At 36.7% G+C, this 25,245-nt stretch overlaps 1 protein-coding gene across 1 annotated transcript in view; it reads right to left on the reverse strand.

The window, feature by feature from the left end:
• Nucleotides 1–575: 575 nt before the first annotated feature.
• The window catches only part of PDE6C (phosphodiesterase 6C), a 28,911-nt gene continuing 4,241 nt past the window's right edge, over nucleotides 576–25,245 (reverse strand). Inside the window, exons 2-22 of the mRNA XM_008502008.2 lie at nucleotides 18,567–18,719; nucleotides 18,373–18,462; nucleotides 18,000–18,140; nucleotides 17,339–17,413; nucleotides 17,186–17,250; nucleotides 16,975–17,041; nucleotides 16,180–16,227; nucleotides 15,819–15,968; nucleotides 14,978–15,121; nucleotides 14,826–14,894; nucleotides 11,328–11,474; nucleotides 10,879–10,986; nucleotides 10,649–10,758; nucleotides 8,663–8,750; nucleotides 6,967–7,067; nucleotides 6,039–6,146; nucleotides 5,715–5,778; nucleotides 4,896–4,970; nucleotides 4,695–4,778; nucleotides 3,597–3,750; nucleotides 576–661 (exon numbers count right to left, since the gene is read on the reverse strand). Of these exons, the coding sequence (XP_008500230.1) occupies nucleotides 576–661; nucleotides 3,597–3,750; nucleotides 4,695–4,778; nucleotides 4,896–4,970; nucleotides 5,715–5,778; nucleotides 6,039–6,146; nucleotides 6,967–7,067; nucleotides 8,663–8,750; nucleotides 10,649–10,758; nucleotides 10,879–10,986; nucleotides 11,328–11,474; nucleotides 14,826–14,894; nucleotides 14,978–15,121; nucleotides 15,819–15,968; nucleotides 16,180–16,227; nucleotides 16,975–17,041; nucleotides 17,186–17,250; nucleotides 17,339–17,413; nucleotides 18,000–18,140; nucleotides 18,373–18,462; nucleotides 18,567–18,719 (2,127 nt within the window). The remainder of the gene's footprint in view (nucleotides 662–3,596; nucleotides 3,751–4,694; nucleotides 4,779–4,895; nucleotides 4,971–5,714; nucleotides 5,779–6,038; nucleotides 6,147–6,966; nucleotides 7,068–8,662; nucleotides 8,751–10,648; nucleotides 10,759–10,878; nucleotides 10,987–11,327; nucleotides 11,475–14,825; nucleotides 14,895–14,977; nucleotides 15,122–15,818; nucleotides 15,969–16,179; nucleotides 16,228–16,974; nucleotides 17,042–17,185; nucleotides 17,251–17,338; nucleotides 17,414–17,999; nucleotides 18,141–18,372; nucleotides 18,463–18,566; nucleotides 18,720–25,245) is intronic.

Here is a 25,245-nt window from a genome sequence, read left to right on the forward strand (position 1 = left end):
GTTTTGAAAAAATACTGGATACTGTGGACCTGCTTTGAATAGAGTTGGAAAGGGAACTGTGTCAAGCATCCCTAAAACTGAAGATATTTACTCTAGAACTTCATGTAGTACTGAGAATGAAGGAAAAGGAGGCAATTTCAGAGTAAGGAAATACACTTAATATAAAAATCTAAATATACAAGTTATGAAAATCACAATTTTTTGTTTAAATTGTACATGTTAGCTTTCATTCAGTAATTGCATATCAGATTTGTCGAAACTACATATCTTTTTTTCTGGACAGTGTGCAGAAGTTACATTTTTAAATAAAAAATCCTGCATATAAATTGAATAACATGAAAAAATATCTGAAGTGCACAATTAACTCATTTTGCACCATTATTTTTTCTTTTAATTTTTCAGTTTTTAATTGTAACTGTTTACTCCATTAAAAATTATTAGAACAAATGGCAAGTGTTTATGAGGATAAAGAGATCAATCTATACTATTCTATGCAAAGCAGAAATACACCAGGTCTCATTGAGGTTCTTTCTAGATGTCTTTTCTGTAGCAGAAATGATGTCTGACCGAAAGAATTACAAAATTAGACATGTTTTGGATTTTCCGTCCTCTCCACTTCCACCACCACCACCACCACCTCCACCTCCAGCTGCATTTTCAGCTAAAAGAACAGAGAGGAAAAGTCAAGTGAGTATTTCCTGTTAATTTTAGCTGCTCTAATTCCTTGTTAAAAAGGTGTTGCTTTTGTAATATGCATATAATGTGTGTGTTCGACCTTCTGAAAATTGAATGTGCGTTCATTACAAATTGAAGATGAGACAATAACCCATGCTATATATACATATGTGTATATAGTGTAGCAGTTGGTACTACCATTTCTCAGTTGACCAAACACACACTGAACCACTCTTACTGGAAAGTTTCAGTACTTAAATATATTTAACTCTGTCCCACACACACAAAACTGAGGTATGGAAGCCATGCAAAAAGAAAGAAACTCTTGGATCAATATATATGTGAATCTATTTTTGAAGCAGATGATAAAATAACTTTAGTTTGACCTAGTTGTATAAACTATCCAACCCTGCATTAATCCCTTCGCAGTTACTAAGAGAGAGATACTTTTTATCTTTGACAACTAAGACAACTTTAGATATTGATACTGTTACTTTCTCTCTCAAATGATTCCACAGATCCTCATTGCTCATAGTTAAGATTCTTTCAAGGAATAAATTATGTTTCCAGGTTCATTTAAGGTAAGATACCAATATTAGAATTAAAACTTACATTTGAAAGCTGTGGCTCACCATGTTACTAGGTCATTTTCGACCCTTTCCACCTGCATTGAAACATGTCACACAATCAGTGTCCTACCCTCTGTAATTTGTGGATATAATCAACGCTATGTTACTAACTATGTATTTTATTTTCTTATTTTAATACTCTGTTCTGTTTCGGTTTCTGTTCTGAACTTTCCACTGTAGTGGTTCAGCAAATATGTTTATTTTGTTTTCTGGCTAAGAATAGTCAGATCAGTGTGATTTAGAGAAACCATTGTGGTTCAGCATGTATAAAATTATTTGTAAGAACTGACTCAACAAACCCATATATTTACATGGCCTTGATTTGACAGTGTCAGATCTCTTTTTCACAAACGTGCATGGCCTCATTCCAGTGCACGTTTAAAAAGATGCAAAATAATTCACTTACATTTAGTGATACCAATTTATTAGGCAAAGGTCTTCTGAAAAGCAGTCTGTCTGTGCTTCCCTGTGTAATGTTCTTGGGGGGAAAATACTTAGTGATTCAAAAATATCCCTGGAAGTTTGTAAGGCCAGGCTCGACAGGGCTCTGAGCAACCTGACCTAGTGGGAGGTGTCCCTGCCCATGGCAGGAACTTGGTGATCTTAAAGGTCCCTTCCAACCCTGAAAATTCTATGATTCTATAAATGCCAGTCATATAAGATGGTTCTGACTTCAAGTGGGAGGAGAAATACCTGACTCTTTGTGAATGTATAGTTTCATTTTAATTTCGTTTTAATTTTTTAATTTTTTTCATTTTAATTTTATTTTAATTATGCTTACGGACAAAGGGTAAGACTTTTTAGACTTTTCAAAAAAACAAATATAAAAGGAAAGAGGTTTGTGTGCCGTGGGTCATTTCATTGTGTTTTGCTGGTATTTTTCTGAAATTCAGATGCTTATATTCCAGTGTAAGGAAAAAGTACTTTGTTCATACAACCAGCTAGTTCTTAGCAATAAATTAATCTTAAATAAATACCATTATATAATTACGTGCAAAAAAGGTCTTAAAAAATATATTTGGGAGATGGTGGGCTGGGCATAATTCCTTTGAAAGTGTGTGCAAGGGATAACACAGTGTGAGCAGATCTAAATATTTCTTCTAATGTTATTACAATAATATTTGACTCATTTTATTAGCATTCTTTTTTAAAATTCTGTTTTGATTAAATCTTGTAGCGTACAGTACTTTTTTAACCACTGTGCAGCAATGCTTTTTTACATTTTAGCCTAGCATCATTTATTTTAGGAGCTAATATCTTTCTAATTCCATTTTCTACTCTGATAGTAACTTGGTAGGTGGCCTTAAGTAACCTCTCTTGTGTGTGAAATGTGAAAAATACTCACCTATTTCCCACAAACACTGATTAACAAATAAATTATTCAGTACTGGGTTATGTTTTAAATATGTGAAACATACAGAGTAAACTAACTTTTCTTCAAAGTAGCTGACAATTCACCATTCTATAGTAATCACATGCATTGTTTTGTTTTAATCTATGAATCTTTTCAGTCAGCTGGTTGGCAGAGACGTCAGCCTGTTTCACATGCAATGCAGGGTAAATATAGCTGACTCATTTCACTCTTAAACTTGTATGGTAGGTTCTCAGTTCCTATAAAATCAGGTTCTCTTCTAGGTTATTATATGCAGAACCATACTTTCAATTTTAGGACCTAGACTGTCTTAGGAAGATTTGCGTTAAAGTTGTGCCATGAGAGCGTTAAATTTGTAATATGAGTGAGTATATTTCAGCCAAGTAACTAGTGTTAGGGAACAAGAGCCAAAAAGCTTTAACTTGGAAGAGAAGTGGGGATTAGCTCTGCTTTTGTTGTTGTTGTTGTTGTTTAAATGCACACTATACATTTTCATCTCTTCATTTTTCAGTTTAAAGAAAGCACCTGAATATATGTGGGGCTAATGCCACACAGAGTTTCAATACATCTCTAGTAGTTAATGTGATAGTAGGATTCAAAGCTAAGGAAGTGTTTAATTACATTAAGTTTTAAGGCAAAAGAAATGTTTTGTTCCCTTCAGTTTTGTGATCACCATATTCTCCATAGTTCTGCAATTTAGAAAATTAATCCAGTGTACCAGATTTGTGTAATCTTTAATGCCTACTCCTCTTCCAACTAGAGATAAAGCCAATTTGGCTAATTCAGAACTCGCATGCCATTAGTATAAAATTTAATAACATATTTCACACATACATTGCATGTGTGAATTTAAGAGAGAGAAAATAGGTTGACTACCTTACAAATGCATATGTTAATGAAAACCTTAGAAGATACTTAACCTTTTTTGGCAGCTTCTTCTTCTTCCTTTTTCTTTTGTTCCTCAATAGCTTTCATCTTCTCTTCATATTCATCAGCTCGGGTTTTCCATTCAACCCTGTTGTTTTGAAGACCATCAAACATAGGTGTAATTTCCTTGTGAAACCTTGAGAATTCCTACGTAAAGAATTTAAATTAGTAAATTAGACATTTTGTAAATACTGATTTGTACATCTGATTTAGTAAGTATGCTATATTAATTAATTTTATTTGTGTTTACAGTTTTTCAAGCACTTGTTCCATCTCTGGTAGTGGGTTTTCTGTAGATGAGAAAAAAAATTGAAGGAAATACTCTGAATACCTCCTGGTACACATTTGAAAGCATGTTCTTGTCCATGCAGTGATGGCATATTATTGGAAATCCTGTGTTGGGGCAATATGGTGCACAGTCACAGAAGATCTGAGTTATGTTCTGCACATTTTAATATCTCTGCTCTTCCTTCATTTGATAGTCTGATTCATATAATGCAATTGTAAGTGTGATACAAGATATTTTATCATATGATTATTAGTATTAGAATATAATGTCTAGTATGCTATTGTGTATTCCAAGCAGATGAGGTTGTACCTGCAAATATTAAAAAAGTCAGTTTTCTGCATTACATTTTGGGATAATATTAAAAGCTAGACAGGGATTAATAATGTTGGCATTTCATTGCCTTACAGAAGAAACTGAGCATCTCTATTTCCAGAATATTGCAAGTTTTCTGTTCTCTTTGTTGTGTCATTAACTGCTTTCTGCAACGACCCACATGTTGCATACTTATGTTAAATGGGGCTTTTTAACTCAGTCTTTCAAGGTACCAACAAAAACTCAGCACCCTTCAAGTTTCACCAAGATCTTCACTTCCTATGAACTGGCTTCACATCTCTTGAATTTGGTTTGTGGGAACAATTTTTCTATGTAACAACAGAAAAAATTTGGCAGTTATGATAGTTGTTTACCCTGTTACCATGAGTCCTGCTGCTGTCTAGAATTTTCTAACTGCAACAGTTTGTCACTTACTATGCTATCAGAACTGCTGCAGGGGGAAAACAAAACAAAGCAAAATTATTCTTACCTTGTACACAAACGTACACACAAAATCTATGAAACCAACTTGAAGCTTAGGTAGCTCATCTCCTTTGTTTCTGTCCATCATAGGCTAGAAAAGAATAGCAGCAATTTAGATTATGTAGACATGATTTTGCTATAATGATCTAGTAGGCATCATGGATCTTTATCAATGTTGTAGTAACACAGTAAATTATTTAGTACTTACAATTGGTTGTTGCTGTAGCACAGTTCGCTCCAGGTCACCTTGCTCCCAGAATTCATTTGCAACCATGAGGGCAACCTGAATAACAGCAATACAATGAAGTGTCAGCAGAAAGTAATAAACTTCTATAAATAAAAGAAAAAGGCTTTCAAAAATGTGAAAATGTTAATTAGCTAAGAACTGTCGTATTACTGTTTAAATTGGGGTATTCTGAATTTGCTGCTTAACTGTTATTACTACCCTTCCATAAAGAAAGGACTTCTTTCTTGCTAGCTGGCATTACCTCTTAGAAGCTTAAAAAGTTCTGCAGAAATAAGGAGTCTTGGTGAAACACAGTAGAATTGCACTATTCTTGTAAGTTTAACTAATGAACTTCAGCATGGTTGTCTATAGTTACTGAAGTACTTGAAGCACTTATCTACAAAGCAGATAGTGTTACAGGATTTGTTTTTAGTATGTTTAAGATAATTTCGTATGGCACCAAAAGCTCCAAAATAGACACAATTAATTCCAGGATACTGTTAAATCTCTACCTAAAAAAATAGCAAAAGTTGGATAGTGCAACAATAACTGAGTCATAATTTAAGGGTAGCTAGAATAGCTGACAGAATCAGAGGCCAGTTTCAGCTGAAGGACCAGAAGAGAGGCATCATAAAACACTTACACTCCATGACAGAAAAATAGAGGTGGTTTGGACAAAAGATAGTTGGATACAGATACTTAAATATCAAATTATATTTAGTTTTCTTGTAAATGATCATGCACTAAATGGGCAGCACAACTGGTGGCAAAAGCAGTGTTGTCTATTTGAAAAATACCTACCTTACTTTGTACTTCCCAAGGCTTGGTTATAGCAGACAGGTCACATCCAGTCATCATCATAGCCCTTTGAAAACACAAAACAGGAGTATAGGGAGAAAAATAAGGAAAAAAAAAAAGGCTAGATTTTAAGGAATTTAGATATCTAAGATGCAGATAAAAACACATTTTGCCAAGATTGTGAATACCTATTTTTAATTTTAAATCATAGCTATGCTCATCATGGGGCAATAACACCAAGTATTAATATACATGTTTAGGAGCCCAAATTCTTTTAAAATCATAGTCCTAGATAACTGAACAAAGAGTATAATATTAACCACTTACATGATGACTTCTTTTTTGGTGGGATCAATAGATATATATTTAATTGCTTCCTCTTCCGTTTCCATTTTTTCAATTGCATCCACAATCTTTTGAAACATAGTTCTTTTCCTGTTAAAACATACCAATAAACCATACATTAGTGAACAAAAGTTCTTGCGTTAAAAATTAAGCACAAAACCCTATTTCTGGTGTTTATGCTTCCTCAAAGTAGAGTCCTAGTCAGAGTGGTATCAAAGAGTTGCCTTTTTCCCACTGAACTCCAACTTTTCTGGTAACCTAACACATTTAGATTTTGCTGTATACCACTGACATGTATTATGTCAGAATTAGTGAAAAAGAAATAAATAACCAATTTCCTAACTCCTAATATTACAGCCTCTGAAGTGATACTCTTTAGTATTATGTTTGATACTTCTTGTAACATAATTAATTGGAAATAGTGATGCAAATACTGAAAAATGTTCTTCCAGTTCCTCCTCTCAAACATCCAAAGCTGACTGAGAAGAACTTTCAAAAACATAAATGTCTTGCTATTGCTTACTAATTTTTCTTTTGGTTTTGTATTTAGAATGAATGGAACAATGGAATTACTGTTCACTAAAGTTTAGCAACTGCTGTTGACTTGCTTGATTTTTTTCCTGTCTCCTGGTTGTAAGTTGTTCCAGTCATAAGACATCTCTGGACCAAAACAGAATGTTCCATGTATCTTTAAGAAAATGCCCACTGTAAAAGTGCCTGTACATTTATTTGTTCTTGACTATGAAATCTTATAATTAATCTAAGAATGTCTCAGTTTTTTTACAAGAATTAGGCATATTTTTAACCATAGCTCTGTAGTCTGCATATAAATAACTAAAACTTCCATTTATAAACTGTCTAGGGTTAAACATTTTATTCAGTCAGAAGTTACACAGAATTTGGTACTTACTTAAAATACAAAGCCAAGTCAGTGGCTATTATTGCAACTTCAAATAAGTGTAGAACAGTTTCAAACTGGCGCTTATTTAGGTTCTGGAAGATGTTTAAGCTCTGCAAGATGGAAAGTTTATTAGTTCAATTCTTACTGTAACATCGTCTTTGGTTTGTACTACACAGGTTGTCTCACAGAATAGTTTAACAAAACTGTCTAATTACAGTCCCTAAGTTAAAATAATGCTGCAAATGAAAAAATTACTCAGTTGGTAAAGATGACCACTACTCATGGCTAATGAATGGCTGTGGCTGTGTGAATAGGTAGTGGGATTTAAGATGCAGCCTCCAGGGGCTGCACAAATAGCTGAATCCACAGTGACTCAGCTGCAATTCCTACTGTTCCTGTATATAAATTAAAACCAAAGAAAACCACACGTACTCCACATAATTAGTAAAGAAATGGCAGTTCTACATCATTTCTTTACAGTTACTATTCCACAAACCTTATTTCCCTAAAATTTTAAAGATTCGGAGACCTTTTCCTCTTGCTAACCTAGGTCAGCACAATTGCCTGCAGTACTGTTAGGGAGCTAGTATAGATCTTGCATGAACTTGCATAGAACTTGCATAGAACTGAGTCCTTACTCAGGCAAAGGGAAGAGAGCATCAGGATTGGTATTTTTCTAAGTGTCCTGCTGTTCCTTCCTTCTTTAACTGCAGTGACAATACCTGTGATAGCACAGGGTGCAGCAGTGCTGCTGTTGAGAGCTTCCAGAGTTTTTAACAGCTGCTCCAACAGAGCACAGTGGTTAGCTCCCAGCATCTCTAACTTGAAAAAGTACATTGCCATCAAGAAAGGTAAGGGTGGTTTGTGGTGGGATTGTTTTGTTTGGTTTTTTGTTTTTTTTTTAATAAATCTTCTGGAGTTTTATGTTCATTATGCTACTGGTTAGTGTAAGAGTTCATTCTGTGTAGCACCACCACAGGGATTAGAAAATGAAAAATGAGGGTGAAAGTGGAAATTGAGTTACTGAGTTGCTTTTGTAGCCAGGACAGAGCCAGGCACCCACTGAGGGAAGGACACCCAACCCAAACTCCACACCCAACCCACAGGGCTCTCCAGGGCCTTGGCAGGCTGCAGTGCCATAATTTTGTTCAACCTGAGGAGACCTTGTTGGCGAGCCTCACTTCTGTGGCTCCTGGAGAAGAGCATCTGAAGGCATTTGCCTAATTCAAGGTAGATCAGTAATGGCAGTTACCTTATGTTATCTCCTTTGTTTTAGTAAGGTAAGGTATGCGTGGGAGTTTGGCCTAGGGGTGAGGAGGCCTTCCATAAACAGCTTCAACCCTTTGTTTCTCAGGTGCCAGTGCCAGCAGCTGAACTCAGACCTCCTGAACCAGAGCTAAGTGTAACATTTTGTATGTATGTGTTGTATTTCCTGCTTTGGTTTCAACATCAGCTGTTTTGAAACACTGAAAAAAAAACCTGAGGTGTGTGATTGAGGCCCAGAGGAAAAGTTTTTCTATCCTGAGTCAGTCTATTAATATCTGGTGGAATTACTGATGTTTCTCTAAAAGTGAAAGGAATTTGGCCTAAACTTCCAAATTTTCTTAATTTGGATTTGGAGAATGAATGAGACATGGTGAAATTTGAAACATCATCACTTAATTCTGTGTTGATCAGCGTGAGCAGAAGGTTCATGTCAACATACCTCATCTTGCAGTAGGGTTTTACTGTACTCTAGGTGATGCCTTTCTAAAATGGAAGAGCCGTGAAGTTTTGCTAGTGGAGCAGCTGACCTGTTGAAAAAGAACCAATTCTTTATAATAGTTTGGAGGCAATATTTTTTATTAAGGATCCAAATTTTTAGAACTAAAATGCTTCTGATCTGCACACTCAATAGTTTATATATCTTTACCATTGCTATGAGGCAGAGCAAAAAAATACTTCATTGCCTTCAGTCTTGTGACTGATTAGTGATGGAAATTGGAGAATGCTGGATGTTCAGTGCCCACTAAAGTCAAAGTTGTGGTGAGATGCCTCAAAATTCAAAAAATGTGTTTTTAAAACATACTTCTTTTTGTCTTACATGTTCAGTTTTGCACACTGTTTGTTTATAGGGACCTTCTATTTACTTTAAAAATAGCCTTTATATTATATGTCAGTGCTTTTGATCTCTTGTCTGTCTGAAATGACTGTGGTCCATGTCCCTTTGATTCTTACTTACACTAAGTTAAAACTAAACAGTATAACACTAAGCTAAAACTAAACAGTATAATGGAGTTTACTTCTTCTAATGCCCTTGGGCTCTTTCCATTCCCTTCCCTTCCCTTCCCCAAAAGCTATGTTTTATTGACTGCACAAGTCTTGACAGCTCAGGTGTGTTTGGTTTTATTACAGAGCTCAAAGCATTCCTCTGATGTTGGGCTAAGCTTCAAGCAGAGGAAATTCTGCCTCAGACTGGCAGGGGCAGGAAAGTAGAAATGTCCTATCTATAAAGGCTCCACGTGGAAGTGTTATTTTTCTTCTTTCTTCCCTTGGCTAATAACTCTATTCCAGGAGCTCTTGTGGCAAAGCCTCATAACTTATAAATAGCTTTACTGCGTATGCTTTCACACCAAGGGCTTTCAGCTAGGGAAGACCATGGCAGGAAGATTTAAAATCTCCCTTAAACTTATTCACATGAGAGGCAGTCCACTGAATAAGTATCAGCATCTGTCATTCTCTCTCTCCTACGTCACCTGGAGTATCCCTGAGAATAATCAGAAAATCCCCACGCGTCACTTCTCCAGGGTGCAAGCTGAAATGCCCTCCTGGTAGGAGTGTAGGGTCAGAGGAGGAGGAAGAATCACTCTAGAGATTCAGTTGGGACACTAAGAAAATTATGGTTATAATCTTAAGGTACACATGACAGTCTGAGAAACCCGTGTGGATAGTGGGTCTCACGATGATATGTAACGTTGTAGTAAAAAGATCAGTTTAAAACAAAATTAAATAATATTGGTTTATAACAAGCATCTACTGATTAACATTTTTTCATAACAAAGAAGGGAAAAATCACATAGCAATCTTTCAGAATATTTTCTCACAAGGAAAAGGGCATGAATGGCAAAGCTTAGCCTCGTGATGTGTAATTTACTGGCATGTGGACCCAGTGGCAGAACACAAGCTCTTTAGCTCAGAATCCTCTGTAACACAAGGAGATTACGCATCAGAAAAGGACCAACATCAATCAGTTAACTGGGGAAGTGAGGAGGGGAGAGGCTGTGTGCATGTGGAAACTGAGCTAGTCAAATGGGACAGCAGAAAGCAGAAGAAAGCATCTTAAATCTTGTCTCTCTCTAAACTGGCCCTTGTCTACGCCACATACTGGAGAAAAAAGAAATCCATTTAAGTATTTTAATTTATGTTTCTTACTTATTTGTGGCCTCATGTGCATGAGCTGTGTTACAATGCAAGCACTGCAGTAGCTTAGTCTTTCTTAAAAATTAATTGCTGCTCCAGGATATCCTCCTAAGATTCCAATCTTGCATTTTGTGTTTTAGTTGTCATGACAAATACTCTGGGGCAGAAATCTTAGGTAGCATAAATGAGCATTCATTCCAGATTAAAATGGAATATATAGCTTATTTTTGCAAGTTTTGGCATGTTTTTTCTTTTTCATTTGCCACTAAAAATAATATATATCCATACTTACTTCATCTGATACAAGTTATTGGTCCCTCTGTGATCAATGTCATGGCAGAAAGCAGCAGCAACCATAGCAAAGGCTTCTAGATCAGTGTAGTATTTCTTTATTTTGCCTGTCTGTAAAAGAAAATTGACAACTCTGAATGTGTACCTTCCTGAATTTTCCAGTTGGAATTAATTGAAATTGAATTAATTGAAAGGTAAACTCAATAATGCATGTAAGGTTAGCAACATTACCATCAGCAGGGTAAACATAGTTTGTCCCACATTGAATCCATGTCTCCAGTTGTGGTAAGTGATATCTCGATAACCTTTCCTGACTGTGTACATCCATCTTGTAAGGACCTATAATGAACAAAAATGATTAAGACTGCTGTTAATTGAAACAAAATGATGGAATTCCTATAAAGTAACTGGAATATATTAGGCAATTATTGTAATAATTGCTTTTCATTGAATTAAACATGGAAACAGCAAATTATTCTTCTGTAAATGCATGCTGATTTAATTCTTTCCAGAGCTTACACAATTTCAAGATTACTTTTAAGTCTTTGTGATAAATATGCAAATGCTTAATTAATCATGAAAGATTATTATCCATACCACTACTCCTGCATTACAGTACCTACAGTCAACTGTTTTTCTTCTACTTTAAAATAACATGAACAAGACAAAACAAATCAGACCTCTGCTGGGACTTTGAACTTTTCAACAACATTTATCTCAAAGAACAGTCGTATTCCACAAGTTATCAGGCCATGCTCTGTCACAGGAAAGTCACTGAAGCGGAATTCATACAGTTCTAAATCTTTTGGATCAGGTAATTCTTCTTTCTGATGAGAAAAATAAAATACACAAGAACAAGGTTGGAAAAGCTTTTTTGTTTTCTGACTTCACTGGAAATGTCACCTGAGAACAGTGTGCATGCTCTATCTTCAAAGACCTCATGTTTCAGTACAAAGTAATTTGTATTAAATTCTGAAAAACAATGGTGATACTGCTGGCTTTCTGCTCAAAGAGGACAGGTAAAAGTCTTGGCCAGACAGTGTTTATCCTACTCTGAATCTGGTCTTTCTCCTACTCTGTCATAACCTGTTGTGACCATCTCAAAATTTCCTTAGTTCAAAAATTGTAGGCCTTTGAATTTCTCCTTCCTGGTGTAAAATCCTGTGATTCTCCCACTTCTATCCTGGTCTCAGTGCTGCAGTTCACCTTTTTCACAACTAAAATTGTTCTGGTCACGTGCTGTTCTTCCCTTTTGGATCTTAGGAATAGTCATATGAATATTGTGACTAAAAATAGCCTGTTTAGAACAAAGTATTTTTTAATTTTACAGTAGAATAAAGTAACTTTTTTTTTTAAATAGCAGAAGGCTTGTTTGCATGCCTACCTACTCACAGCCTTGGCTTCTCTTGTAGAGACTGTAGGCAAGCAAAGATTCGTGTACCTTTTTTAACCTCTGGAGTGCTGATGGATTATTCTCCTCCAAAACCAGCTCTCAACATTTGTCTGTCTAACCCTGTCTCCTGTGACATTCCTGCTTTGTGACAGTCTATACACACTTAACTGGCAAACCTGTAGTGTTGACTTGGCACACGGAAAGTGGACTGGGAAATCCTACAAGATCAAATGTAAAAATTGACAAATCTTATTTGTGTTCTTTCTCATCTGTTTGCAGCAGGTTCTTGACTGCTTGGCTCTTGAATGATCTCAGTATATTCATAAAGTAAAAAGTGTTTCAGTACTTAAATGTATGATGCATATAGTATTCATGGTTATTATGGCTTACTTCAAATCCCTTAGAGACATTGACTTTCTAGTCCTGCAGTTGGTGGTGATTCTGTCTGAGTAATTGTCCTAGTAAAAAAATTTACACAACAGTCTGTTCTGAACAGTTCTGACCATTAATGAAAATGAAGGACCATTGCAGAAGTAGTGGGCTAAGTAAGTGCATAATCTTTTCCCCACATACTAAATTTCATTAGAAGCTGTCTGGATGCAATTCAGGATTTTTTCTGTCTCTGAAGTACAGATATAGTGCTTAGGGCAGCACTTCCTTGTACTGAAGAACCTCTATAAAATTTATAATAAATTCTAAAATGCAGAGGATATAAAAGTGAAGCCTGTATTAAATTTAAATTGCCCATTTTGTACACACTATATAAATTAACATTGAATAGCCTAACTGATAATAGCAATATTAGTGAACTGTTCTAGAATACTTTGAATATGTATATCCCAAAGCCTAGGAAGAACACTATTATATTTTGAAGTATGTGTCCAAATGCAAATAAGAATTAATTCAGGAAAGTCTGATAAAATAGACTATATATCACAATGACTCCCTTCCAGAATGGTGGTCTATAAATCATCTCCATTTTACAGGTAAGGAAAAAAAGATGAGTGAATGTATGCATAAAATTCAACAAATACAGCTGAACATGGATGTCAAGATCCTTCCTTCTCCCTGGGATCCTCCTGTGTACCTGCTGTGATCTCAGGTCAAGGACAAGGAAACCACATGGAGCAGTGGTGGTTTAAGACCCATTGCTCTGTGAATCGTCAGATGTAGAAACACCTGCTTTATCCCATTAGCGATCTGGGATTCCAGGTCTTATAATAGGATAAAGCAAAAGCATGTAGCCTTTTAGTGCAGAAGATGCTAGACCTTTGAATTTGTGACTCCACAGTGTTGAGAGAACTTGGTTTAATTGTTTTTTGGAGTTGTGAAAATTCATAGCAGTATTATGTTTTTACATTTAGAGTATGTATGATAGTAATCACTTGTTGCTCTACCAGAAGTGAGATTTTATCATGTTTATCTATTAATTATGCAATTTTTCATGTAGCTGCGTTAGATTTCCCTCATAAGGTATGTTAAGGTACAAAAGTCAGTGGTGCATGCATATTTAAGGTACTCCGTCGGTGTTTCTTGTTTCATCTCTCATAAGCTGTGTCAGCATCTATTTTGTGGAAGCCAGCAAAACCTTAACACTATTGCATTCTAGCATGTACATGGGCATAACTAAAAATACTTTGAGGTATTTTCCCTGTGGCTCTGTCAACATTAGTAGATGTGATGTAATAGAATCATCAAATCAGAGAATGGTTTGGGTTTGAAGGGACCATAAAGATCATCTTGTCCCAAATCCCCCTGCATGGGCAGGGACACTTCCCACTAGATCAGGTTGCTTAAAGCACCATCCAACCTGGCCTTGAACACTTCCAGGGATGAGGCAACCACAACTTTCCAGGCCAACCTGTTCTAGTGTCTCACCACCCTCACAATAAAGAATTTCTTCTTAATATCTAACCTGAATCGCCTCTCTTCTATTTAAAAGCCATTGCCACCATAAATAGTTTAAGTCTGGTACTGCAGGTCAACAGATTTGTATGTATTTAACACTTTTTCTTTAGCCTCATTCTGTTTTGATTCATTAACAGTGGGAGTTCATTCAATATTTTCCTGGAGCACATCTTTGAGGTTTGTTTCAGATAAAGTAGTGCTTGTGCTACGGGTCTGAGCTACGGGTCTGCTCCACAAGAAAAATGAACTGCACTAAGTGAGCACAAAGTTTTACTCCAAAAAGGCACTCGCTTTCTGGATTGAAATACAATCCCAGAAGACTGCACAGTCTGGAAAAGAGAGTAACTCGGTTTTGGTTTAGTAGTAGCAGAATTTTAACCAATTAGGTCAAATGTATTTCATCACTGTGAAGCCACTGATCACTGTCTTTGGACTTTTCTGCCTGATGAAATGCAGGAACATTAATTTGAAAGTAAGTTAGTAACAGTGGACACTCCTAAATGTGGTCTCCTACCCAGAATTAAAGTGGCCTTGCATTGATATCTCTTCTTACATTTCAAATATAGGAAGGTACAGCACTGTCCCCATGCATAAAGAAGTTAAACACTTGAAATGTTAATTCACATAATTTTTTCTGTATAACTATGACTATCCAAATCTGTTGATGTATGTTTGGGAATGACTGTTTCCCTGTACATAACAGTGGGATCTGCACACAGAAGGACCAGAGAGGCTGGGGATTATTAAATCAACTCCATCTAGTTTGTGGAACTCAATTGGATCAGTCACAATCTGATATACGCTACTTTTTCTATAATGAGGACACATGACTGGCTGATACAAACATGTTGCCAAAATTTTTGGTTTAATAACTTACCAAAATCCTGATAAGATCCTTTTGATCACATTCTTCTATACTATTTACATTTAATTTCTCCTTGTATTTCTGAAAATCAAAATGAGTAAGAAATTAAATTTTTGTGTAGCAGATTTCCTACGTTGGTTTTGTGACTGTGGAAAGAAACTCACCAGTATAGATTCCACTTCAGAAGGGGTGGCCTTTGTCTGGTACATAAGCATTTCCTGAGCAATGTCTTTCCTGTTTTCAAGCTTGTTCATTTTGTCATAAGTGTCAGTGTTTAAAACAGACCATCCCAGGAACTGTGTAAGAGACTGGAAGAAAGCCAAACAGAGCGGAGATGACACTGTAGCAGTAAACTTTAACTGAAAATCTGGAATTACTTTTCTTAAACTCAGGTTTCTGGTAGTACCCTTTGAAAATCAATGTGTAACTCTCGTTGTTAATTCTGACAGTAAAAGTTTTACCTTTCACCGATAGGTTTTGTTTGCACCAGACAGCTTTTCATTACGTTATTTGTCTCAACCTAGTAATTATGGGCCCGTATTCCCATTTTCTAGGCAGCACGTGGAGGCTCATGAAGCTCAAGTTAGCTGAGGGGACTTGGATACACTGGGTAGCTTCTTAATCTTGCCCAAGTTTGCAAGTATGCTCTTGCCCAGAGCATCATGAAGGCTCTGGGAACTCCCGGGATCATGATATCCATTGGCAAGCAATAAGCCATAGCTGCTTACCCACTGCTAGTGCTATCACTAAAAAATCAAATTCTTAAAAATTATACCTGACTTCAGTTCACTATTGGAATGCAAATCTTCTCATGAATTTTCAGGTATATAAAGGGAAATGAAATTTCTAATTCTTAAGAAACTATATAGTGAAGAAGATAGAGGTTTGCTTAGATATTCATACAGACTCTTTGAGAATTTTTAGACATTTTAGAATTACTTTTTACAATAATATATTTACTAACATCATATAACTCTTTAAAACCCCTAATCCTACTAAACTTACTTCAATGATCTGTTCATCATACTCGTCAAAAGGTTTTCCATCTTTCCTATTGTAAAATGTTGCAACTCCCACAATTTCTTCTTTTTTGTTGACAATAGGCAATGATAGGACATTTTTGATAACCCATCCAGACTCATCCACCGGTCCTTTCTGTAGGAAAGTCAAAGAACAGGAAATGTATATTTTTTTGAAAGTAGTAATACAACTATTGATATAGGCAAAGTAAGAATTATAACGGTGTAACCTCTGTGTCACAAAGAAAACAAATTATTTATGCTATCAACTGAGTTAGTAACTGGTGGAAAGCATTAGCAATTAGCATTTCTGCAATATTTATAATTCTTAACATTACTGGAGTTACCTGAAATGTGAAATATTCGTCTGCTGGTGCATTCATCATGTTACAAATCTGCAACATAAAATAATACATCTTTTAACTGCAATATAAGTTGTACCAAGACTTGTCCTGTGATTTTGAAAAGGCATTTTGAAAAGGTTTATTTTCTAAGCTAACAGCAGTGAGCACCCTAGTTAGCTGCAGAAATTAAAACTGTTCCTAGTAAGTTAGATGTTGTTATTCTAACAGATGTCATTCTGGAGTGATTGTCTGGGAGGAAGTCCCTCGTATATGATGTCTTGAAGTGCTTTAAGCATAATGGTTCAGCAAATTACTTCTAGTTTAAAGTGTCAAGGGGGGGTATTAAGGGGCCTGTCTTTACTGCTCTTAAAAAATTACTAATAATTGTAATACAGTACAACAGCCTCAAATTACATATATTGGCTACTTGGAAAGGGGTAAGAAAATGAGAAAAAGTTAAAACTGGGTATATGATGATTTTCTTACTCTGGCATTTTGTAGTGAGGCATAGTTAGTGCACCTGGAAAGTGACATCAGACACAGACTTTATTCCTCTGATGTCATCACAATCAGAGGGAAATTTTCCTGATATTTGACCATTTGCCCTGAGGGTTTGTCTCCATCCAGGCTACTGATTCATGTGATTTCACTGGGAACCAATGACACTGGAAGCAGCATGGTATTTTTGTAGAGGTTTTTGGGTGTGGAGATGTTTGGTGTTGTTTTTTGTTTGGTGTTGGTTTCAATCAGAACTACATGAACTGAAATGTTTAGTTTTTATTTATGCTCTGAACTTACAAATCCATTTTCAGCAACATATGTTGGCAATCCGCTGGCAAGACACCAGTGATCTGGTGGAGGTGACCTTTAGAAAGAGAATGAAATTAAGTTACTTCTACAATCCAGATAATATACCATAATAATAATCCATAATCCATAATAATGCATAATAATAATCCAGCAATATACCCAGTTCGCACACATTTGCAGGCTGCAAGTGAATACTCACGGAATGACTTTGATTTCTTCTTGTCCATGTAAAATATAGTCAATGATCTTATAAAAGTTGACTTCCTAAATAGAAAGATAAAAGCATGTGGGTGACCTGTACAATCTCAATGTGAAAAGTAGGGTCCATAAAGAGAAAACATAATATACTCACTCGTCCATCAGGTGTCTTGGGGCCTTTGTAAGGCTCTGCCTCCCCAAGCCGGATTGGCCACTCATCATAGAACTCCTAAGAAAATGACACAACAAGTTTAGCAAAAGTTAAAAAAATAAAAAAATAAAAATAATTTTTAAAAAAGTTCTGTGTTCATAGATGATATCTGTGCTAGAAATTTCATTTTTCTTTCTCCATAGCTTTGCTATGGTCACATTTCAGACAGTATTAAAAAAACATTCTTAAATATATTCCAGGCAGGAAATGTTTGCCAGTGAATTCCAGGCTAATCTGAAGCTTATCTCTGGATGGTTGTACACTTTAACTATTGTTTTAGAAGGCAGGCACTTTGAAAGCAATACTATTTCCTGCACTTCTCTATTTTTCCCATTCTCATATGGAATTATTGCTATAAAAATTATTTCACAATTAGCCTTTATGTTTATTGTGGTGGTATCCTTTGTCATGCTTATATTTTGCATATAGGTTTTGTACCACAAATGTTATATAAATTATCCCAAAGGACCAGAAAGCATGGTAACTTTGTGTCTTGGAGACACCTGCCCTAGAAATATGCGGAACAAATTAATTAGAAGAATGGATGTTAGAACTTAAAGTTTGGAGTAGTGTATCTCTAGCAAGGAGGCAAAATGATTGTTACCTTCTCTTTTGTCATGTCCAGCAGACCAACAGAGTATCTTTCACAATTCAAATAAATTCGAATAGTATACAGAGCTTTGTGAAACTGCCGTTCTATATCTGTTAGTTCTTCAAATACTTTGTTGGCAGACCACAGAAGCATCTATTCAAAATGAAAGAGAAAGAGTTCACAATGCGAAATGTTCACAGCAGGAAGAAAACATAAACATAAAAATCCTAAGGATTCCAAAATAAAGTGATACTGTGCATTACAGTTATAAAGTAAAATTAATAGATGCTATCCTTCAATAAGCTTGCAAGAATATCAAACAGTGGGAATAATAATGGTTTCATACAAAACCCCAAGTATTATAATTTAAAAAATCTTTCTATACCTGACTTCTTCGGGATTCAATATTGTAGAGGTAGGATGTGTGTTGACTTTTTAGAATAAGAGATAGAAAATTGCTGTACTTTTTAAAGACCTAAAAGTGACAGAGAGAAAAAATAAGAAGTATCAAATCCAGATTCTCTCAAGCTACTTGTTGATCTAACAACTGAACTGGTGTGTGATATTTGAGGTTATTACCTCCTCATCCTCTTTTGAGAACTCAGTGGCATTTATTTTGTTGACTGCCATCACAACAGCAAGCACCTCTTTACCCTGCACAATTGGGTTTGACATCATATTCAGTGTTGTAAAACCAGTTTTTTTGTCCAGAAAGTCAGAAAAATGGTTGTTCTGAAAGAAAAAAAAGCACAGATTAAATGTGTAACGATTAGTTACCAGTCCAAGAGCAAATGATCATTTAATTTGATAATGTATGTTTCTAATGCTATAAGGACAGTTACATAGTGCAGTAGGTTCTTACTTGCAAAAGCCCATCACCATTATTTAATCCAATCTTGCAGAGTTATACATACAGGCTTAACTTAGGCATTGGTTACAAATATAGCTTCTGAAACCAAGTTCTGTGCAGTGTTTTATTAGAATGATGAGGAATCTAAGGAGTTAAAAATATGGAAAAATCTAGAATAAAGGAGACAGTAATATGATTTTGTTGCTGCCTGGGACTCTAATGCATACAGCGTGCCTTCAGAAGAATTACTTCATAGCTATGATAATATTTATTATTATTTAATTATCTTTGAGCTAAAATTCATGATACTGTCCCATCACACAGTGTTTAAAACTGCCATCTTTCCTGAATGTATATGGCTAAAAATTCTTCTGTGAGAGGCCTCTCCAGTGGGTATGCATCTGGCTGAGCTGTTTCTTACTCCTCACTGTGTGACAGGTTCCCAGTCCTGCTGCTCCCAGCCCAACCTGCTGTTCTGGTGAATGAGAGTGCAGAACCACGGATCAGGACACAAAGCTGCTTTTGTTGGTTGTATGATCCTGTGACTAATAGATGAGCCACAATTAACTGTCCCACCAATTTGTCCCTGAAATCAAGTCCTGAGGAGTGTTTAGTAAAAGTTCTAGTTTTCATTTTTTGATGTAAAAAGTACTGGATACTCTGTTCATGTTTCAATGAAAACTTTCCTTTCCTCATGTCAAAGAAATTCTTGGTGTTTTCTTTGAAATATTCTAGTATTCTCTTTAGTATGTAAAAGGGATTTGAAATTTGTCAGGGAAGTCTGTTTGCCAAGGGTTGTTGTGTTTTGTGATGTACTTAGGATAATACATCTAAATGAGCTGAGTTACAAGTTTGGGGATTGATGTCTGTCAGTGATGTGGTTCTAGTAAGCAGCTAAAATATCCAGACGTTGTCTTCACTCAGCCTTTTCCATCCCTGTGTATCTGACACTTCTAACAAGTCAGTGCTCAGACTTCTTCATGGAGATGAGCACTCAGGTTCTGGTCTAAAGTCAATGGCAGATTCTCCTAGAATTTCTTTAGCAGGTCTGCTTCTCTTTTCTCAAGGTGATGAGCAGTTGGTTCTAAATGAGAATGTCAAGAGACGATGAGCAGCTTGGTAAGCAGGGAAAGTCATCCCACATAGATAGGAATGGCAATCTACTAGAAATTGGTCCTGTTTTAAGGAGATTCAGCTGGAAATAAGATTCCCAAACCTTACCAATTCCCTGCTTTTAGCAAATATTTGTGAACCCCCTTATAAAGTGACTGACTTGTTACTGCATGTCTGTCCAATAAGGTCATGCATATTACTGCTATTACTGCAAGGTCTTCATGATGGATCTCAAAGTCTGTTCCTTGCTGATGGGCTGGAGAATGCTGGAGGATGCCACATAATGGAAAATCTACTTTCACAAATTATACACAAAACTACTCAAACAAACCATTTTCTAGGTTGTAAAATAAAGCATGAGAAAGCTAGGAAAGCCCCAAATTAAAATTGTCTGCTATTTAGATCTTTCCTCTTGATTTCTTTTTCCCCCATATTCTAGCAATTGATTTTGGTATATGTTGAGTTTATAACATCTACAGCCTTGAGGAGATAGATTGGATTTCATTACATGTTCCAAAAGTTAGTTGTTTGGGGTTTGTTCCTTCAGTTCTTCATAGACTTTAGACAGCCCGTTTTTTACGTCTACATTTTACCTTTCCTTCTAGTACTGCTTTTCTGTGAAAGCAGCTCTGAAGTGTCTTTTCTACATTTACTGACAGAAAACTGTCTTAAGCAAAGTCTGTGTCACCTCAGTAAACCATTTTGAGAAAAATGTAACCAATGATTTCTCTTTGGTTCAACGTATCAGGCTGTGTTCCTGGAAAACGTAGCCAGTTCAGACATATTTCATGTTCTCTGCATTGCATTGCCTGCTGCCACAACCTTTCTGGGTTTGGATGCATTTGGGGGCTTCAGTAACAATTTCTGAATCTCTGTTTATTCATTCAAAAGGAAGGAAAACAGATATTTGGCCCAGATTTGTATTCTTTGTACCTCACCAAAAGCATCCAGCATAATGGTGAGGCCCAAGTTCCTGAGTTTAGAGTGCTGTGTGCTGCTAGGAGGAAATAAACCAAAATTGCACACAGTCCTGGATTTCTGAATGCTTATAAGGGAGCTGTATATACGAAGTAAGCAGAATCAGCAGGACAGAACTGCCAAGTCTGAATTGTTTCAATAAGTCCAGACTGAAGGTAGAAACAGTGCTGTTCAGAAGAAGTACTTTGGCCACACATTTTTTTGCAAAGTATAGGAAAATTTTAAAGCCTGCAACTCTGTGTTGATATACAAAATAACAACAAGCTGTCCTGAGCTGTTCCTACCTAGTGCAATTCAGGAAGATATAAATACCAAGTGACATATTGGCAGCATTCCCACCGCATATACAAAGACTTCTATCATACATGATTTCCATATAAAAGCAAACATTTGTGCTCAGATTTAGGCTTTTCATTATTAAATATTTTGCACATAAGTGCTAGTAGTTTTGAAACCCTTTTTTCAAATCAAGGTCTTAAAATATTTCCTCTTGAAAACATAAGTTCCTTTTGTTTTCAAAGAAAATAAATTTTTACAGTGTCTGGAAAATCATGTACATAGACAAATAGACCAGAAATGTACTTTGCTGTAGAGAAGACAAACCAGGTGCCTTGAGTTGCCAAAGAGTGGGTGTGAGTCCACCTGTGCCTGATTAGGACAGGCCCCTATTGGGCATGAGCAAGGCCAGGGGGCCAATAAAGGTGGAACACACACCCACAGAGAAAAACCTCAGCTCACTCTGGTGCGAGGCATGGAGAGGCCAGCAGCTCATCGAGCCTCTGGAGCAAGAATGGCTCCTCCTGCTACATTTGGTGGAGAATGCGGGCAACATAAAGAAGCGGCAGTGTGAGAAGCTGGCAACAGGAACATTATCCCCGATTTGAAAAAATGCCTGGGCTAACACTCTCCCTGAAAGGTATGACCAGCAAGCTCTTTGGTTTGGAAACCCCTGAACAGAGGGAAGCCAAGATAAGGATTCTCTCTTTGGAAGCCCCTGAGCAGAAGGAAGCCAGGAGGATGGAATCCCATGGTATGGAATCCCACGGAGGAACCAGAAGAAAAAAAAATTAATTAAAGTAAAGTATAAATTAAAGTATGGAATCCCATGGAGGAACCAGAAACCCATGAGGAACCAGAAATCTCTTTGGAAACCCCTGAGCAAAGGGAAGCCAAGATAAGGATTCTCTCTTTGGAAGCCCCTGAGCAGAGGGAAGCCAAGAGAAGAGCAGAAACAGGAGGGAGAAAGAACAGAGACTTTGTGAAAAAGTGCCTGGGCTGACATTGAACGGTTGCCTAAGCTAGGGTTAAATCCCGTAAGTTGTAAGTGTATTTTTGTGTAAAAAAATTTTGTGTGTAAAAATCCTGTATGTCTATGTCTAAATCCTGTATAAGTGTGTTCTGTACTGCCCCTCAGTGCCCCCTCAATGCTCTTAGTTGAGTGTCCCGCCGGGCCCAAAGAAAAATCCTGTGTATAAGTGTAAATGTTTGTAAAAATCATGTTAAATCGTGTTAAATGTTTGTAAAATGTTTGTATTCTGTAATCAGTGTTAAAAAAAAAAAAAAAAAAAGGGGGAAATGTAGAGAAGACAAACCAGGTGCCTTGAGTTGCCAAAGAGTGGGTGTGAGTCCACCTGTGCCTGATTAGGACAGGCCCCTATTGGGCATGAGCAAGGCCAGGGGGCCAATAAAGGTGGAACACACACCCACAGAGCAAAACCTCAGCTCACTCTGGTGCGAGGCATGGAGAGGCCAGCAGCTCGTCGAGCCTCTGGAGCAAGAAAGGCTCTTCCCACTACACTTCTACCCTGGAAGTGCTGTGTGGTGGCTGGAGTCCTGGAAGAGACCAGCAGCTCATCGAGCATCAGGAGCAAGAATGGCTCCTCCCGCTACACTTTGCAGTACCAGAAGATACCAGAAGGGTATCTTGTTGCTCCCATGGGTATATGAATGTGGACACTTAGTCTATTTGAGCCTGATACTAGAAGTCAAACCATCTCTTAGACAACTGCTGTGAACATTCAGTTCTTAGTTAAATCATAGGATAGGCTTTTTTAAAACAATGAGTGAAAGGTGATCTGTTGATAACTCTGTAACTTTAGTGCCTTTGCAAACATTTTCTTCTAGCTCTGTTTAAAGCTAAGATACCAAGGCATTTACTGTACAATGATCAGTTCTGTAGATACATCTTGAGATGTTCAACATGTCCTGGACTTGCACTAAGCTTGCACCAGCATACAGGAGTGGAAAATCAGGACACCTCTCTGTTAATCTTTCTGTTTTAGGTGATAGAAGGTAACTGGAGAAGGGCTTAGCAGGCTACTATAGATCTAGCCTATGCAGTTTAAATTAGTAGCTGATTCATGTTTCTTCATTCTCTAAACCATGACACCAGTTTTATCTCATTGTAACTTACCAACATGAGATGTTAGTATTATTATAAGCCTCTTGCTAGTGAAACAGCAGTAAAATGCTATAAGTTTAGATCATTTAGCCTCATCTTTTCAATACCTTAAAGTTTTGTAAGCCTAATTGCATTTAGTTGTATGATTGCACCTCTGTGGAAGGGAAAAATAATGCCATTCTTTCTAACAATACTTCTCTTCCTCACATGGCAGTTACAAATCATCTTGCTTACTGAGACCATACCACATGTGATTCTGAATTGTAAGTAATATTTGTAATAAAGTAAAATAAATGTGAGAAAAAAACACTTCCCTGGCAACCAGACATTTAGAGAAAAAAGTTTATTTTAAAAGACTACATGGGCAGATAATACTTTACAATTATGTGGTTTGCTTTTTGTTGGGTTTTTTGGGGAGGAAAAGAAGTATTACATTACTGTTTCTGAAGTTCTTATTGATAGACTTCCCAGAAGGAACCATCTTGTATCTCTCATTTCATGGCTTTCCCTGCACATCCCACTGCCTTTAGAAGTGATATGTTCTTCTGGGGTTTCTTTAACTAGTTTTTAAAGACCTTGCTGTTTTCATGATGGTTTGTTGTTTGTTTGGTTGGTTTTTTTTCATTGTCTGTTTTTTGATATCTCTCAATTCTTTAAGCTAACTATGAAAAAGAACTCTGCAGGAATTTCTAAGCCTTCACAGGCTTTATTCTATGCCAGGCTTAAAAGATGATGGAGACCATAATTCTAGTGTATATTAACCCATCCTACTGTATTTAATGAAGGAAGTATATCTCCCAATTCATAATGTTATGTTAGGATTTGCTACACTTCCTCAGCCTCGAGCATTTCTGATTGGAATAATGACAAAAGTGAGACAAAATGCCAAGTGAGTTTGACACTATTGGAAATTCCAGGCAAAGTCTGTAGTGTTCATTTGATATTTGTTGAATCTAAACTTCATCAGAAAGTGCAAAAAGCTATTGTAAGTAATGAGATAGGGTAACCCTTGTTAATTTGATTTTCATTGCACATGCAGAAGTATGTACTTTATACAAATGTAGGAAAGACAGAGAATTGAAAAAGTAATTAAGAATGAAAGCTTAAGGGAACAAGCATCCCTCTTTACTGCTCAGCTAGTCAAGGTGAAGATTCACTGCTCTGGTTGATCTAAAGTAATAGAAATTGCAGCTCAAAGTTGTTGGTACCAAGGCTTCTCACATCTGCTTGCTTGTTCCTGATTGCTTTCAATTTGGGACACCATCATCATCTTCATAAAAAATTTGGTTTGAATTGTTAGGAAATGAGACTTTCCCATAAGCCTTTGCTTCCTTGACTGGAGGTCTTGCTAGGAAGCATGATGTTGTTTTGTCCTTGTCCCACAGATGAAATTTACACCTTCAGTGTCTTCCTTCATGTGTCAACTTTGAGTGACATGTCATTATCTGCTGTGCATCCTACCTCTCCATTTTGAGTTTGTCAAAGTGCAAGATCACATTGTGAGGGGAATAGCAGAATGTGAGTTAAGAACTGAGACATCTCTTTAACAAGTGGCTGCCTTGTTGCCAGCTTCACCACAAATTGACTTCATTCTTTCCATTTTCAGGGAAAACAGTTGTGTCATTGGCCATTACTCTCATTCCTTACTTTCCCATAGCTTCATATTTTTGGCATGGATGTGCCTGATTCCAGCAATGTCTTCTTGCCATAGGAGAGAGTCTAAGACCAAAACCTGGTCCCAGGACCGTGTGTTACCAGAGCAACTGCTTATACATAGCAGCTGGGCAAATGTTTAGTTTCCAGGTCTCCTCACTGCTACACAGGAGTGTGAACCACTGAGCTGCAAAGCTTTGCTTCCCTTTGCTCTTTGCTCTTCAAGCAATCTTTATTTTACAATTTGGTGTACCATCAAGAAA

This window comes from Calypte anna, chromosome 6 (genome assembly GCF_003957555.1).
Source record: "Calypte anna isolate BGI_N300 chromosome 6, bCalAnn1_v1.p, whole genome shotgun sequence".
Taxonomy (NCBI): domain Eukaryota; kingdom Metazoa; phylum Chordata; class Aves; order Apodiformes; family Trochilidae; genus Calypte; species Calypte anna.